Here is a 16,218-nt window from a genome sequence, read left to right on the forward strand (position 1 = left end):
TCACCGTGTTTTTTATTTACGGAGCGTATTTTCCACGGATCTCCAATAAATCCAACGGCTTTAAAAAAATTTATTCCTGCGTGCTTGTTTGAAGCAAGCTGAAAACTTGCAATTTATTCATGCTGAATGAGTACTGAGTGCTGGACATGGTGGGTGAGGAGAGGTAGCCCTTAGATGAGATACAGAGGACACACAATGTATGGAATAATGCAATACTTAGCGACGAAGGAATATTGAAAACTGTGTTAGAGGGTAGAATGTTAGCTAAACAAGGGAGGGAAATGAATAAATAGAATTAAAGGGGGTAGGCCTTATTGTAAATTTAAGAAACATATCTATGTAGGGAGGGGAAACTGACAGAATACTTCTGGGAAACCCACTTAATCGGTAGAAATTTTCAATAATAATAGTAATGCAACAGCACTTTAGTAATGGGTGTTATAAAAGTAGTTAAACAAATATATATTGAATACTTTTCCTTTTCCACATATCTTTATTTGGTACAACCTCAACCGGTGTCAACACTCCGTGATGTTATGGAGAGGAAATGAATATGATAATGACTCGAAAGAATTAAAATTGGTCGAGGATTTACCAAATAAAGGCGTGTGGAATTGGAAAAGTATACAACATATATTTTTTAACCAAAATTGTCCGCAGTTTTAGTCGCAAAAAGCTTAGTATATATAAAAATAAGTAAAATTTCTTGAATATTATAGTCCATGTCCCTTCAGTTCAAGAAAGCAATGCAAATATCGTGAAATTCAATATTTCTATTTCAATCCAATGATGTCGGCATTGAGGAGATAATGTATTTCATCCATGCAAGTGCTGATGGCAGCACTGACATTGCAATATACTTTAAACTTGTACCGGAGACGATATTGCTTTTCGTCAGCAAAAACTTCGTGAGCACCGCAGACGTGAAGCCTCTAAGTGAATATGACACACAATCAACCAAACGCATTGGACCGTATGGACACTTTTAAACTTAAAAAGAAAAAGCGAAAAGTCCAACGCTTCCTCATAATTCCAAACTCATCACTCCGTTTCATTTACGGTGATGGTGACTTGAGTCATCCTTGTGATTGAAGTCAGAAATAAATATTATTACAGTCTAATAATAAATATTATTGGGTTTTTCCTCAGCCTTCAAATTATTCGATATTTTCATTTTGATATCTCGTTGCCGGGGGAGGTCATAAAAAGTGTGTATATAATTAGATCGGAAGGGGTGGAGTTGTCAGTTCTAGAGCTTACTGTCTACGGTAGGGTTTGGCATTGAGAAGCGCAGGGATGAATGATGTAGTACTCTGAATGGGTGCTAACCTCGAGATAACGACGCTAATTTTAAGCGTCTTATAGAATCTTCCCTTTATTTTGTACTCTGTCAATTACCAAATTACTGCAGAATGAAGCTTGGCGGTGTATCTGGTTACTATCCAAAGGGGTAGGTATCCAAAGTAGAGTGCAATACTGCGTTACAATTACAATGTTGTGTAAACTCGCGAGGGGGCACCACTGGTTCCGAGCGTTGAGCACAGTGTGGCAGGAATAGGGTGGCTTGTGTGTGATAGCCACGCCTACTTTGACCAAAACATTGATAATCACACACGAGTCAATGCTAACTATTTGGTAAAATATTCGGTCATGATCGCTGTTACGTTAAAATAAACTATCGCAAACGAACACTGTAAATGGTTGGAAGGAAATTACTTTGCTTTTCAACAAAACACACACTTTATTGCCGACTAGTTTCGGTTAGTCGGCAATAAAGTGTGTGTTTTGTAGAAAAGCAAAGTAATTTCCTTCCAACCATATAATGGAATTCTACAAAGTAAAGGCCTCAACAATTCAGTGCATCGAACACTGTAAACCTTTTTTCTATCACCATGGGAAGTCTGCGTGAAAATATGCCTCGAATATCTTTCCCTAAGGAAAAAATTATTGCCAATCACCTCGGTTTCGTTGTGCAACTACCTTAGCCGAAAATAACATTTTACAAGTGTAAAATATCCATTCCCCTGCATTTCTACTCGTAATTAATAAGATTACAGTCAATGGAAATCTTATGACAGCAGACCGGCCACAATAATAGTACGAAAGTATGTTCACGACGGTATATTATCACCACGATATGATTATATCGATAGCTAAGTACGAACAACACGTATCTCAAAAATAGCAACTTATCAGGAAAGTTAAGGAAGTGATTTATATTTTTTTATCAACGCTGAAATTAAGAACGAAAAATTCATGAAACTGAAAAATAAGTATGCATTTGCAAACAAAGAATTGTTTTTTGCTTGAATTTTATTTTTTAAATGTCATTACACTTTGTTTAAGGTACCTGTCTCAAACCGGCCAAATTTTGAGATACGTGTTGTTAGAACTTAGCCATCGATATGGACAGTTAAATAAAAGCATTAGCATGACGAACGATCGGAAAACTCCGACGACATTCAAGAAATAATTTTTGCATTTTCGTTTTTTAAATGGGAGGCGATATAAGGCACAGAATACTTGATTACCTATGTACATACACTGAGACTAAGTCCGAAAATTGTCAAACCAAAATTCTGACCACGCCTATTACTCGAATACAGAGCCTCCAGTGTATTTACTACCTCCTTGGATAGGTGCGATAAGAAATAGCGGTCGCAAAACTGATGAATTCCTGCCTTCACAACGGCTTAATTGATATTTTGTTTAGACTGGGCCCTAATTGCGAGTACCCCTACACGCGCATCGCGCTGCATCGGCCAATCTCGAAGGCGCCAAATTTGAAATTTCAGTCACGCTTAAATTTTCGAATGTACTATCCACGAATATTACAAAAGAGGATCCTCAATTAGGCCTCTAAATGCGTTGTCAACCGCCGCGCCTTTAAATGGGTTCACAAAAGTCGCCCTTCGCGTCGCTGACGGAAAAATTGATACGAGTTTCCCGGGGAAATAAAATATAATTAGGGGTGTAAACCGTAATTTATACGGACGATGATATGATGTTTCAAATTCATAACTTTTCGTTGCTATTCCTCGCAATGACAAACATTATACCGCAAAATAGTGAAAAAAAAAGTTGATCCCGTTGCACTCATCATCGCGCCGCGAACATTTCGAAAGCCGATTAAAATGCGACCGAAATGGCAACAGTAATCAGCCTTCTACGGAATGATATTGGCTTCCTCTATGAAATCCCATTGGTAGTTTCTCTGAAAGTTCATAAGTAGAATGTTCGTAAATAGAGGACTTAACCAAATACCAATTTTTTCCTTAAGGCCGCTGTATACGGCGAATGATTTCATTCGCTTGATCATTCAGCATGATCATGCGCATGATTATTCACCGTGAATGACGGAACCATTCGCGAATGAACCTTCATGCGCATGATCATTCAGTGGAAATTAGAGCATGTTCTATTTTGCTCGCATGATCCTGTGATGGTGTGAATGGTCACGTGGTCATTCAGCATGATCATTCACCGTGTAGGTATAGCGGCCTTTCGTTACGGTACTGATTTCCTCATTGTATAATTTGGAGGAAAAAAAGAAATGTTTTTGAACTGCGCAGTCACGTCAGAACGTCCTTGAGGCGGGCGAAAGGTATGACGATGTCCGGAGCATTAACGCTGCGGCGTCATAGGCCTCAGGTGGTTCATTGAAAATGGCGCAGGTAGGTTGTGGAGGGGAGGGAAGGGTTGAATGGGAGGAATGCCGCCTTCCCCTCCACCCCCCTCCATATCGCCCTCCCCTCCAACCACGCCCCAGCACCGTCACTCCCGCTGCACTGAATACGAGAGACTTCGTCGTCCCGCGGTCATTAACTCGCTTTAGCGAGGCGAAAGTTTTTGAAAAGGCTGTGAGGCGGCGCCACCATCAATGAGCGACAAACGGCGCCTTGGAGGTTTTTGCCTTTGACCGAGCGAGTCAGAAATATATTTCCATTTATAAATTTTCGAACAATTTCTGCTACTTTAGCGGACGGAATTACGCAGTGTTGCATCGCAGTATAAGAACAATCAGCATGTAAGAGAATTAATTGATAAATATTTCAATGATTTTTTTACCTGCGTGTTTTTGTCGATAATGGCGAGTTTTTCTTTTTTAATAGGCATCGATATATTTTTACCATCAATGGAAAACAAAAGGCACTTATTCTTGAGGATATCTTACGTTTGACTATGCTTCCAAAAATAAATACCTACTTATATCTTGTGTATTTTCTGTTAATATAATTGACGGAATTACTCAGTGTTCAAGCGAAATTTTATTTTACATAGCATGCAGGATATTTTATGGATTTTTTAGTCTTTAATTTAAAAGCGTCTTTGTGGTGAATACAACTCCGCTTTAAACCAAATATACCTATTTTATCTTTAGTTACGGTACAAATTTACTTATAATTAAAGGTATATAAGGACTATGCACCATTATTTATATTAATTTTATTACGATTCTATCCTATAAATATTCCATGCAATTAAGTGATATTCACATTATAAACACGCGGCTTACTCAAGATTCATGCTTGGCAGAGAGTATTTAAGAGGGAGTTGTTGTTTTCCGAGAGCATTTCATAAATTTGAATTCACACAAAAACACAATTCATTAACAAATTTCAGGAAGTATTTAAGGACGCCTTCATATATCTCCAATTGACATTGGATTTTTTGTGGATTACTACACTGGTACTTTTCGCAAAAAAATTGATAAGACATCTGTTGAAAAGGTAAAAAGAATACGTATTTGCTTCATTTGGTCTTTTGCTTAAACTGGATGGTTTTTGACAACCAATCTTAAATATATTGTGCCACTGTTTTTTATCACTTCTTAAAATTCTATATTTCCACATCTTATTATGTTGGCCGAATATTGACCACAATTGTAAAATGCTGGTCAACGGCTTAAAGATATTTCATTGAGTTTCATAATATCTCCTTTTGTGGTAGTGTATTGATGCCGCCATAGGGAGATTTAGGGGGGCACGTTCTCCACCCCCCCCCCCCCAGACGCTTAATAATAGACAAGGTTTTTAATACGGTTATCATTACGTTTGTTTTTTGTATAATGGAGCCTCAATAATTTAATTTAATACTATTAACTTTCATGTAGAAATAAATAGAGTATTTTCTACAGTAATTGTTGTAATTTGATTTTAATCTTAAATACGAGAAGATCTGATAGACCTTTACCTTCCCAGAAAATCCTGGATCCGCCCATGGATGCCGCTGAGTACGATTCCTTGGTTTGAAGTGATTCATAGATACATCCACAATGCCTAGGCTTCAAACCTATGTAACCAAGTGTCCCACCATTTGTTCCATGCTCAATACTTTCGCAATTACTTCGATACCTAGTACGTACTGCCCCCATTCCGTTTTATTTAATTGTACATTAAACTGTAAAATAGGCAAGTCCTCATATTTGCACGAATTTTCATTGAATTTTAACCGTGTTTACCCTTGACTTTCGTGGTAACACGGCTTAATATTATCATTAAACTCAATATTCAATGTAACGTTTCGAATTTTATTTACTCTGAAGTCTATTTATATTTCAAATTAGTCGTGAAAATCATGTCGGATTAATGTAAAATGCCCTCTTGGTTGACTATGAAAGCCACGAAAACTTACCTCTTTTATTTGTACTGAAACTTATTCCCTTGTAAATTTTTGCTAAATAAACCCTTTTGTGAATAAATATTCGTTGTTGTTAGAAAATGTGAAATACTGATGAGTGCACTCAATGAAAATGTTATTTATGTAATGCTAGCCCCTTTATTCCATTGTGGAACCGAATCACTAGTATTTCTATTCTGATTATAATTTTCCTGCTACCGAAAATTTCCTTGTGCGTATTGACCCATATCATAGCTATTTCGTCGACTTCCATGCAGTCTAACAGACCTATTATGAAAGCTTTGATGCGCCAACATAATGGATGCCTCCTCGGTGCTTTGAAAAAGAATACACCGTTTCCCGGAAAATTAATATTCTGAATAAATATCTATCCGTACCAAACACGAAGGCAAAAATATGCGAACTCACCCCTATAGAATCATTTCATTCCCAATTTATGTGGAGGAGATCGTTTGAGTGTCAAGTGCACATGAAACCCCACGTCGCTTTGTTCCGAAAGGAAGTATTTTCATGATAATTCCTCTTGCAGTTCGAATCGATTAAGCTTAGAGGGACCGGGAGAGAATTACCTTTGGCCTTTATACAAATTCCAAACACGTAAATCGCGCTGTTCATGTGACACTCCAGTTTCCATGCTCTTGTTGCCATTTTGCACTTCTCGAAATTCGAACGTCATATTTTCCCGATGAGAACGAAAAGCCAAGACACATTTACAAGAACCAGTATTCTTCGTGGATATTGATATTAATTCATCTCCTCTCTCAGATCATTCAATGTATTTTACAATGTATTTTTTTGTTGATATGGCCATGTAAACTGTTCAGATCCCATTAATCGTATCATAAGGCAATGTCGATTAGTTACTGCATGCATATTCTTTGACTAAATGAATTTATATCAGATTATGCGTCTTTTTTAGGGAATAAGGGTGATTTTTTCAAAATTATTAGTGTGATAGTAAATGTCCGTTAAAATGTAATAACTACTCCTCGATAGATTTAACTTTTTTCTACAAGGTTCATTATCTTATAATCCATAGAGTGAATGTTATTCAAGGTGGGTTTCTTTTATATTATTGGCATGGATATGCTACGTATTTCTACGAGGGTAAGCATATGAGCATATGAATGAGTAGTTACTGTCGGATAGTGGTTTATAGAGGGTTAATTGAAATCAACATTGCAGGGACATTTAAGATAGGTCATATCAAATTTCCTCTTCATAAGTCACCATTAGCTCATGCGGCCATCATGTTGTGGTAAAATAAATGGTAGAAGCGTTTTAAGCATCAACCATGTCTCATTTTGTATTGCTACCTGTCAGGGGAGACGGAGGAGAAAAATGTATTATTTTGTAAGTTTTGAAGATGTTGTGGAGGATATTTGAAATCATTGAGCACATTAGCGTTACTAAGGGACAAAAAATAATGGTTATTTCTTATGTACTGTTTCTATTTAGACAAATTCAATTATTAAATATGCCTCGCTGAGTTTGAGAATCAGAAGTCCAAAAATATATTTAAATATGATGCACACTATAGAAAGTAATTATGGAGTGATATTATTATTAGAATACAGTAAGTTAACTGGTCGAAGGCGTGGGGTTGTATTACAGGTTAGGGTAGAGTTTGAAGAAAGGTATGACTGAATTACTTTTGGTTACGTTTTGGCATTCCTTATCATTTTGCTGTGAAGTAAATATGGATAACCATTTTCCTGTGGAACTTCTGCAGGCTTATATTTTCCTACCCTGAAATTAAATATTATGAGGAATAAGTTCTCACAATCTTTTCCAAAAATGTTAACCATTCATTTTTAGCCTTGATCTTGATTATTCGAATGATTTTGGCATATTTTTCGCTTCCCAAATAACTCTGTTATCTCCATTTAGAGATATACGCAGCCCCTTTTAGTTAACCTGTTTGCTATTAATCCATCTTATAGTCAACTGGGATATTGGTAATAAAAACGTCTTTATTTTAAGCGTATTTAGGTCTAGGTAGTCTTTAATTACAATTAACTTGTTTGACAATCACATATATCAATGCTCTGGATGGTGGAAAATCTATACAGCTGGGATTCGAATTCACGACTTCAAGGTTGGCAGTCGGAGGCATTATCCCGGCACCACTGGGCTGGAAAATATGGGTAGGTAACCTAACCTGAAATTGAATATCATAAGGAATAAGTCCTCACAATCTCTTTCACAAATAATTAACCAGTTTTTTTATCTCGATAATTCTAATGGGGGTAAATATAGTATCCCCATGGTGCCGGAACGCCGTTCTGGCGCTGGTTATGAAAAAACATAAAAGTCAAATGACGCATTTATCAATTTTGGCGCCTCAACATTTTTAATATACTAGCCGAACCGGCAAACGTTGTTTTGCTGTGTAAATCATTTCTAGTAAATACTTTGTTGGTCAAATTAAAAAATAACTAACTTATTGTAAGCGTGTGAATATGGGGTATATGACTGAAAGAGGAAGATACTGTGAACAATGTTGACCGATACAAAACGGTAAACATTATTTTTTAAAAATTCATTGTACTTTTATTATCTTTTATATGTATAAAAGAGGGTGTCTGTTTGTCAACCAAAGATAGTTCATTGTTGCATCTCATGCTCCCAAATCACGTAGTGCTACTTTTGTTTTTGTCCGGCTCGTCCTTTGGGTCCATATTTCATTACCATTAGTTACGTCACGTCATACAACTTCTGTGGTTGCTTATCCTGCTGGGTTGTCAAAATCCTCGACACGGTCCGGTAAAACCATAGAGTAAGTATATTCTTACTCTATGGTAAAACATATCTCAAAGAATTCTACTCTTACCTATTGACACTCTTGGTGCAAAAAATTTTCTGGGGTATATGTGAGACTTAAGATAAAGGTGGGTGGTGAAAAACTTGAGCAGGTTGAGCAATTCAACTATTTAGGCAGTACGTTAGAGGAAAACGGATACAGTAGTAAGGACATCAGGAAGAGAATTGCATTAGCGAAGGAGGCGTTTGTGAACAGGAAGGAGCTTCTAAGAGGATCGTTATGTAAGAGTTTAAAGAAAAGGTTAGTGAAGAGTTTGATCTGTATTGTAGCTCTCTACGGTGCGGAAACGTGGACACTGAGGAAAGAAGACGAGAGAATATTGGAGGCATTAGAGATGTGGGTATGGAGAAGAATGGAGAGGGTGAAATGGACGGAGAGGAAAAGGAAGGACGAAGTGCTGGATATGGTTTGCGAGGAGAGGCAGCTTTTAGATGAGATACGGAGGAGACAAGGTATGGATGGAGTTAATGCTTAGCGGTGAGGGGATGTTGAAAATGGTGTTAGAGGGTAGAATGTTAGGGAAACGAGGGAGGGGAAGGAAAAGAATAGGATTTTTAGATAGATTGAAAGAGAGTAGGCCTTACTGTGAATTAAAGAAGGCAGTGCTGGAAGGAAAGGGAGGCTCCCAGATCACTTCTTGAGTACTCCATGGAAACCTACCTTAATCGGTAGAATACTATAATAACGTAATTTCATCCCTTGCGCGATACACAGAAATCATTTTTTCCATTATTTGCAGTTATATATGCATCCATCATCAGACCCGCCTTGTTCTTTTATCTAAAAATCCTGCCATGTGACCATGAGTTCCCAGTTCTCTAGGTACTATACTTCCCGAGCAACACCGGGTGGCCTGCTGATAATCAATACATTTCAAATGACATTTCTATCACCAGTTATGACTTTTGAAAAAAACATTATCAGCCTCTCACTTCAATGGAGTGTGCGATATTTTTAGCAAATCTATCTTTAGCCAAAACAAACAAACTGGTTTGTCTACCCACGCGTGAACATGCCACGCATAATTGTCCGTATGAAGAACACGTTGTGCCTCAAAGCCACAAAAAGACATCGATTGGCCTTGAGACTTCTCATTGCGAATGCCAATCTAATTGGAAATTGACCCCGTAAGTATTCAATTGTATTCAATCTGTCGAAATAATAGAGTTTCATAGTAATAATATTTCTCCTTGTAACATGCCATTCATAATTTATGGTGGTAGAAAAAGAGATTTCAGACGACATAAACAATACTGACGGTCAAAAATTATTACGGAGGCTTCCACGGTAGGTTAATTGGTGATTGTTTTTCGGGTTCATTCCGCGTTGACTCATATTCTGCAGACGACAGTTTCGGGCGCGTTCCAGCTTCCGTCTTCGGGACCCGAACACGCCCGAAACCTTCGTCCGCAAAATATGAGTCAATGCTGAATAAACCCGAAAAACAATCACCAATACTGACGGTCGTCAAGGGGACAGTAAGCCAAAAACGCTAAAATTTCAGCTTTTTTTGGATGTTTTTTTTCTAAATTCACCGTAAATCACGTGAAAAACAAAATGCGAGGGCAAGCATAAGAATGTGTATTTCTTTTTCTTTCTAATGGTATATGGTAGGTATGGTATTTGGAGGAGGCGACCGACAGCTGAGGTCATTTGCGCCATGATACACTCTAGCCACCACACCAACCTGATCCCCCTCCAATGGTATATGTCTCAACTTAATGTGACCGTTATCACTAACTAAAGTATGCAAAAGAAAAAAGGTCTGCAGTCATTAAAAACGAATTTTACATGTATTTCTTATGGGAATAACTCAGGGCCCATTCCAGGACCTCATGAGCCCTGGAGAAGAATGAAAAATAGTTTACAACACATACTCAGTCCTACTGAACATACTCACCAAATTTCATGGAAATCGCTGCAGCCGTTTCGGAGGAGTTTGTCTACAAAAAAACCGTGACACGAGAATTTTATATATTAGATACATACGTAACCAAAACAATTTGTTTTCGATTTTTTGTTTTATATTTTCTGATGTAATTAAAAAATGAAAAACACTGGGTAATATTTCACTTGTAAAAATACTTAAGGAAAGTGGGATCTGGTACTGCTAATTTTGCCATGGCGCAACTGGGTACGTAAATGTCACAACTTGGTGCAAATATGAAATCTGCAACCGTTTGCAGTCTTTGATGAAGCCTGCTTAACCTCTGTTTCAAATATGATACGTCTGATTTTTTTAATCATTTCCTTATATTTAAAAGTGTCTCCAAGTGCTCAGCTCCGCATGTATCTTAGTTCAATGGAGTCATACTTCATCATAGTCCATACATTCTGCGCTTGAAAATATTCAGCTGTTTTCCATCACTCTCTAGAATATGGTGGTTGATGGCGAAAGATTCCAGTTTTGCTGTTATTCTACAATGAGTGGCATTAAGAAAGGTAAGTACCATTTATTGATAACTATTTTACTCGGTTTTAATAACATGACCTTATGTAACACCATTAATGTGTGTGAATGCATTTATGTTTATAAAACCCTTTTCTTGTGATTGCTGAATTATTTGTGCGTATCATAGGTTATAATTAAATTAATATTATTTTTTTGTTAAAAGGTTTAACATTTTTTAAGGGGATGAAAATTTTTTTTAGGTCTATTTGTCCAGCAAAATGAAGCAAAAGCCAATTTTCTGTGGAAAATACACATTCTGGTCTCTAAGAGGTTAATTTTATGCACCAATATTTTGGCGAGTCTCTCAAACTGGAGGATCCACCCAAGCCTCAATTTTAGCAGGCGCTTAACTGATTAACTCAATTTTCGGTTTCAAATTGATCATTTATTCAGAGCATCGAGAATGGACGCTCGGCTTTCAATGTTATGGCCCCGGACGATTTTGAAAATTGAATTAAAGTGGCGTTGGAATGGACGAACGCGTATACAACGTCAATATTTTCATGAACTTCATGATTTATCATGCGAGCACGGGTGCTAGAGGTGCCAAATCGTAATTTTTTTGTGTGCGTTCCGCGTTCGAGTTATTTTCGGAAACGAGAAAGGATGAGGGCACGCCTTTTAATTTCACTCCATTGGGAGTTGGAAATTGCGTCCCTCGTGACGGATTGAAACACTACGGTGATACGTCGGGCGTTGAAAAAATGGATGAAGTTAAGCGTGGTTAGTCGGAGCGTATTCCTATGAATGCAGTACGATGGCGATTTGTAGCCAAAATGTTCCCCAAAATCGACACATCATCGTCATTGAAAAGCCTCCGGCTGTTTTGTTATAATTTTCACACGGACGAAACGGTGCTAGGGAACAATTCACTTGACATCGAGTACACTTTAAATGCGGCTCACGAATCAAAGCATTAGATTACCGCCGTCTGGCCATCATAATAGAATTTTAATTTCTGATACTAGTGGTATGACCAGTCGATATATCGGCTTACGTTCTAAGTCATGGGTCTTTAAACGTTTCAATGTAAGGGCCACATAATATAATTTCTACATATAAGCAATGAAAAAACGAATCAGCGCCGGTAATTTAATGTCCTCAAAAATTTGAGTATAAGCATGGAAAATATTTCGTTTAAAAAAATTAAGGGGAACTAATTAGAATCCTGTCCTTAATTTTATGCAATAAATACGTGAGACGAATGGTATTGCCATTTTGACTTCAAAATTTCATTAAAATGAGATTTCAGATTAGATGAGCCATTTGTAAGAATTGTAAGTAAACACACATTTATTTGGCGGGCCGGATTACACTATGTGTCGGGCCTGATGTGTGCCACTGGCCATAGTTTGAAAACCCCTATTCTAGGGGTAGTATGTGGTACGAATTTTATGTGATGCACATGATTTCCACGTTATTAACTGAAAAAATGTCTTTTTCGCGTCATTTATTGCATGCATAACTTAAAATGAGACTGTGTGCGGCGGAATGCTTACACCACGAAGGTAATTTCGTGGGCACGATAAAAGGCCACTTTCTCGATATTTAAAAGGAATAAAGCTGATGTGTTTGGTCTTAAATATCAATCTAAGTCCTAAGTAAGCAATTCAAAAATGCAATATATCCCTTTAGCGCCTAGCGTGTTCATATGATCACAGCAAACATTTGTTGCTCCACGTAACCCTCCCTTCCGCATTTCTCAAAATTTCGTTGTGGGTTTTTGGTAACAATATCTCGATACATTTGTTGTCCAAATGACAAAATATTAAGTCCTTTCAACTGAATGTTTTTGATACACAGCTTTCTTAAAGTGGCGGTCTACCTTCACTGCTCCGCGTGAATGCATAACTTCAGTTAACTACACAGTACAAGAACATTTTTATTTTAATTCGGATACATTCTGGTTCATGAGCTTAGAATACTTCAATGTACTCTACATAATAATATTTTTATAAAATGTTTGCAAATAATAATATTATTTAGAAGAAAACTCCATTGCTACGGTACTCGTACGATCACGCTAGGCGTAGCAATGGAGTTCCACGGAGAAGGCAGCCTTACGAACGCTTCTTTCGATAAAGGTAATAAGGTATTTCTCATTCGTGAAAATGTGATAAGGCGCTGGTGTTTCACAGCTTTTATGTTATTCTTTTCACTTTATGGCTGCGAGTGAAGAATTGTATGCCGATTATTACCTATTTAGCGTGTGTGCAGTGAAGCTACTTTGGATCACATTTTCACATCTGTAAATACTCTCGTTTGAAGCGTTGCATCGCTACAAATTGTATCTAGGTTCTCCTTTACAATGTAGCTACAAATAAAATAAGTTATGCAATACTTTTATGCAACAATACCAGTCAGAAAGCCATGAAACCGGAGTGTGGAATTTTACAATGTAACAAAGGTGTTTCACGGTTTTTTTCTCTGTGTAATGATTCGACTGAAATTTCATTGATGTGTGGGTCCTTTCAGGAGGTAGACGTTCTTTTCTTCTCTAAAAGGCCGAGATATAATACAATCACTCGCTTTATATTCAATATTGAACGTGACGTGTGGGATACACGTGCATCGGAGACAATGAACTCTAATAGGTAAGTATGCTTAGATTTACCACGGCAATTATAATTGAAATCTTTATAGATTATTGATTCAATGCGACTGTTTTTAGGGGAATGACTCTTCAAGAAGTTCTATCTGCACTGGAAGATGACCAGGACGATGTTTTAGGCATCTACATAGAACCTCCAGAGAGTAACGTGTTATCTGACGAAGATTCAGCGGAGGAGGATGGCGGTGGCTTCATTGATAATCTGTCTGGTCGTCAACTTCGAGCAGGTGCTGAAATATTAGTGAGTACTCAACGAGGGGAATGTGAAAGTGATGGTCTTGAGACGAGTGACAAACGGGTAAACTCAAAGAGGAAGAAAGTGAAACGAGTATTGACTACTTGGAAAGATGAAGATCTCTGTGTAAAAAATTCATTATTTCCGGACGCAAATTATTGTGACATTGGTGAGAAGTCGCCTACTGAAATTTTCGAGTTGTTTTTTGATGATGAATTAATTAACTTCCTAATTTTAAGTCAAAAGTTTTTGCCGCATTGCAGAATTTTCGTAATTTGAATATAACAGTTGCTGAAATGAAGGTCTTCCTGGGAATTTTGATCCTCTCGGGTTATAATAATGTTCCCAGTAAACGTGATTACTGGGATTCATCTGGTGACTTACGTAATGAATTTGTTGTCGATGCTATACGCCGCGATAGATTTTTACAAATATCTAGGTTTTTACACTGTGCAAATAATTGCCAGCCTAATGCAGAAGATAAATTGTGGAAACTGAGGCCAATTATGAATATGTTGAAAAAGCGATTTCTAGCTATTTTCCGTCCTGAGGAGCATCTGGATTTTGATGAGTGCATGATTGAATATTTTGGACAACACCCGTGTAAACAGTTCCTACGCGGTAAGCCTTTTAGGTTTGGCTATAAAGTATGGTCTCTAAATACCACTGCCGGATATTTAGTGAACTTTGATGTTTATCAAGGTAGAAACCCTGCATCAAATTCTGAGTACGAGAAAATGGTAGGGAAATGTGCTGCAACTCTTCTACAAATGCTGGACGAAATTCCACAAGAAAAAAAAACCTTGCCTATAAACTATATTTTGATAATTTATTTACCGGGTTTGAACTTCTAAAGGAGCTTAGGCCCAGGGGCTATGGAGCCACTGGAACTATTAGAGAAAACCGTATTCCAAAAGACTATCCAATAATGCCATCTAACGAAATACGCAATAAACAAAGGGGTTTTTATGATAAATTCCTCAGTAAGGAGGACGGCATCCTTTTGGAAAAATGGGTAGACAATTCCACAGCTCGCGTGGCTACCACCTGCCATAGCATTCAGCCCGTAGCTCCTGTGCGGCGATTTTCACGGGCAGAAATGAGGAATGTTCGCATTCCTCGCCCATCAGTGATTTCAGAGTACAACCGTTACATGGGGGGAACGGACAGAATGGACGAGAATGTGTCCTGCTACAGAATAGGGATAAGAGGTAAAAAGTGGTGGTGGTGCATATTCACATGGCTAGTGGACGTGTCACTGAACAATGCATGGGTTCTTCATAAGAAATCAGGAAAAACGCTCTCACAATTACAGTTTCGTCGCAGCTTCGTCCAAGTGTATCTGACAAAATACAAAAATCCTCCTATTAGTGTAGGGCGGCCTTTGATATCAAGGATAGTATCCACGTCCGAGTAAGTGATGAAATTCGCCTCGACGGTATTGGCGATTTGATTGAACCATGCAATCGACGACGCTGTGCAGGTGAATATTGCCAAAGTACTATTCGTACCCAATGTGTGAAATGTGGCTTAGGGCTTTGTGTACCATGTTTTGCAAACTTTCATAAAAAATGAATTTCTTTGCTGTTCACATTACGTTTATGCCTTTTTGACATATGTTAATTTGACATGGCCATATGACATATAGTTATTATGACAATGCTTCATTTGTAAAAACCATAAATCATTTGTCCAGAAGAACAAATAAATATGACTTAAAAATTGATATGTTTTATATTTTTCAAAGACTTTATCCGGGGAGCAAGATAAATGCAGTGATTATTCGAAGAGTTGAATTACGCGAGCGGGGATGCTACTGCTACGGTATCCGCCTAGTGTGATCATATGGACACAAGTCATTTTCATGAAACCACTGCACATACTTCTATAATATTTGGGATTTATGTTTTTCAGTAAATAGCGATCAATCCCTGAAAAGAGGAAAAAATCGGAGGAAAAAAAATATTCCGGCGTTAGAGGGATATGGAGTGAAACCTTAAACCAAATATAAATTATTTTTAATTTTTACATTTTGAAAAAAATCGAAATTTTATGGCATAATCATGAACGAATGATATTAGCCGATTTAGAAATAATTATATATGTAATACTAACAACGTTTTTCCAGGTATTACAATACTTTCCTAGAACAAAAGAGGCAAAACAAAGAATCATACTGAAAATTACATTGGAGTAAAAAGTAAACAGGTATGTAAATGAGAATAGAATCCCAAATATTACATAGTTCAATACAAGTGTGCAATGTAATAGGACTAATCTCAGGTTGAACCCCAAGATGCTACTTTTCTCTATTAACCGTGCCGAAACTATATCTTTAGATATACGTACCTGTTCCCTCAGTAATAGTTCGACAATTAAACCACCTATTGATCCCTTACCTAAATGGCGTCGCAATCGCCTGGTCCCTCAGGCTCTCTTCAGTATCTGATAAACTT

General features: G+C 37.5%; 1 protein-coding gene across 1 annotated transcript; it reads left to right on the plus strand.

Moving 5' to 3' along the window:
- Nucleotides 1-13,591: 13,591 nt before the first annotated feature.
- On the plus strand, nucleotides 13,592-15,179 carry LOC124169561 (piggyBac transposable element-derived protein 3-like). Its single transcript, XM_046548201.1, has 3 exons — nucleotides 13,592-13,888; nucleotides 14,002-14,502; nucleotides 14,619-15,179. Exons 1-3 carry the CDS (start codon nucleotides 13,592-13,594, stop codon nucleotides 15,177-15,179), a joined length of 1,359 nt encoding a protein of 452 aa, XP_046404157.1.
- The last annotated feature ends 1,039 nt before the right edge of the window (nucleotides 15,180-16,218 follow it).

Source organism: Ischnura elegans, chromosome 12 (assembly GCF_921293095.1).
Source record: "Ischnura elegans chromosome 12, ioIscEleg1.1, whole genome shotgun sequence".
Lineage (NCBI taxonomy): Eukaryota > Metazoa > Arthropoda > Insecta > Odonata > Coenagrionidae > Ischnura > Ischnura elegans.

Coding starts and splice junctions, on each gene's coding strand:
- LOC124169561 (XM_046548201.1), top strand. CDS start 13,592: ATGACTCTTCAAGAAGTTCTATCTGCACTGGAAGATGACCAGGACGAT. Junction 13,889..14,001: donor GGAAAGATGAAGATCTCTGT/GTAAAAAATTCA, acceptor CCTAATTTTAAG/TCAAAAGTTTTTGCCGCATT. Junction 14,503..14,618: donor ATTCTGAGTACGAGAAAATG/GTAGGGAAATGT, acceptor GAACTTCTAAAG/GAGCTTAGGCCCAGGGGCTA.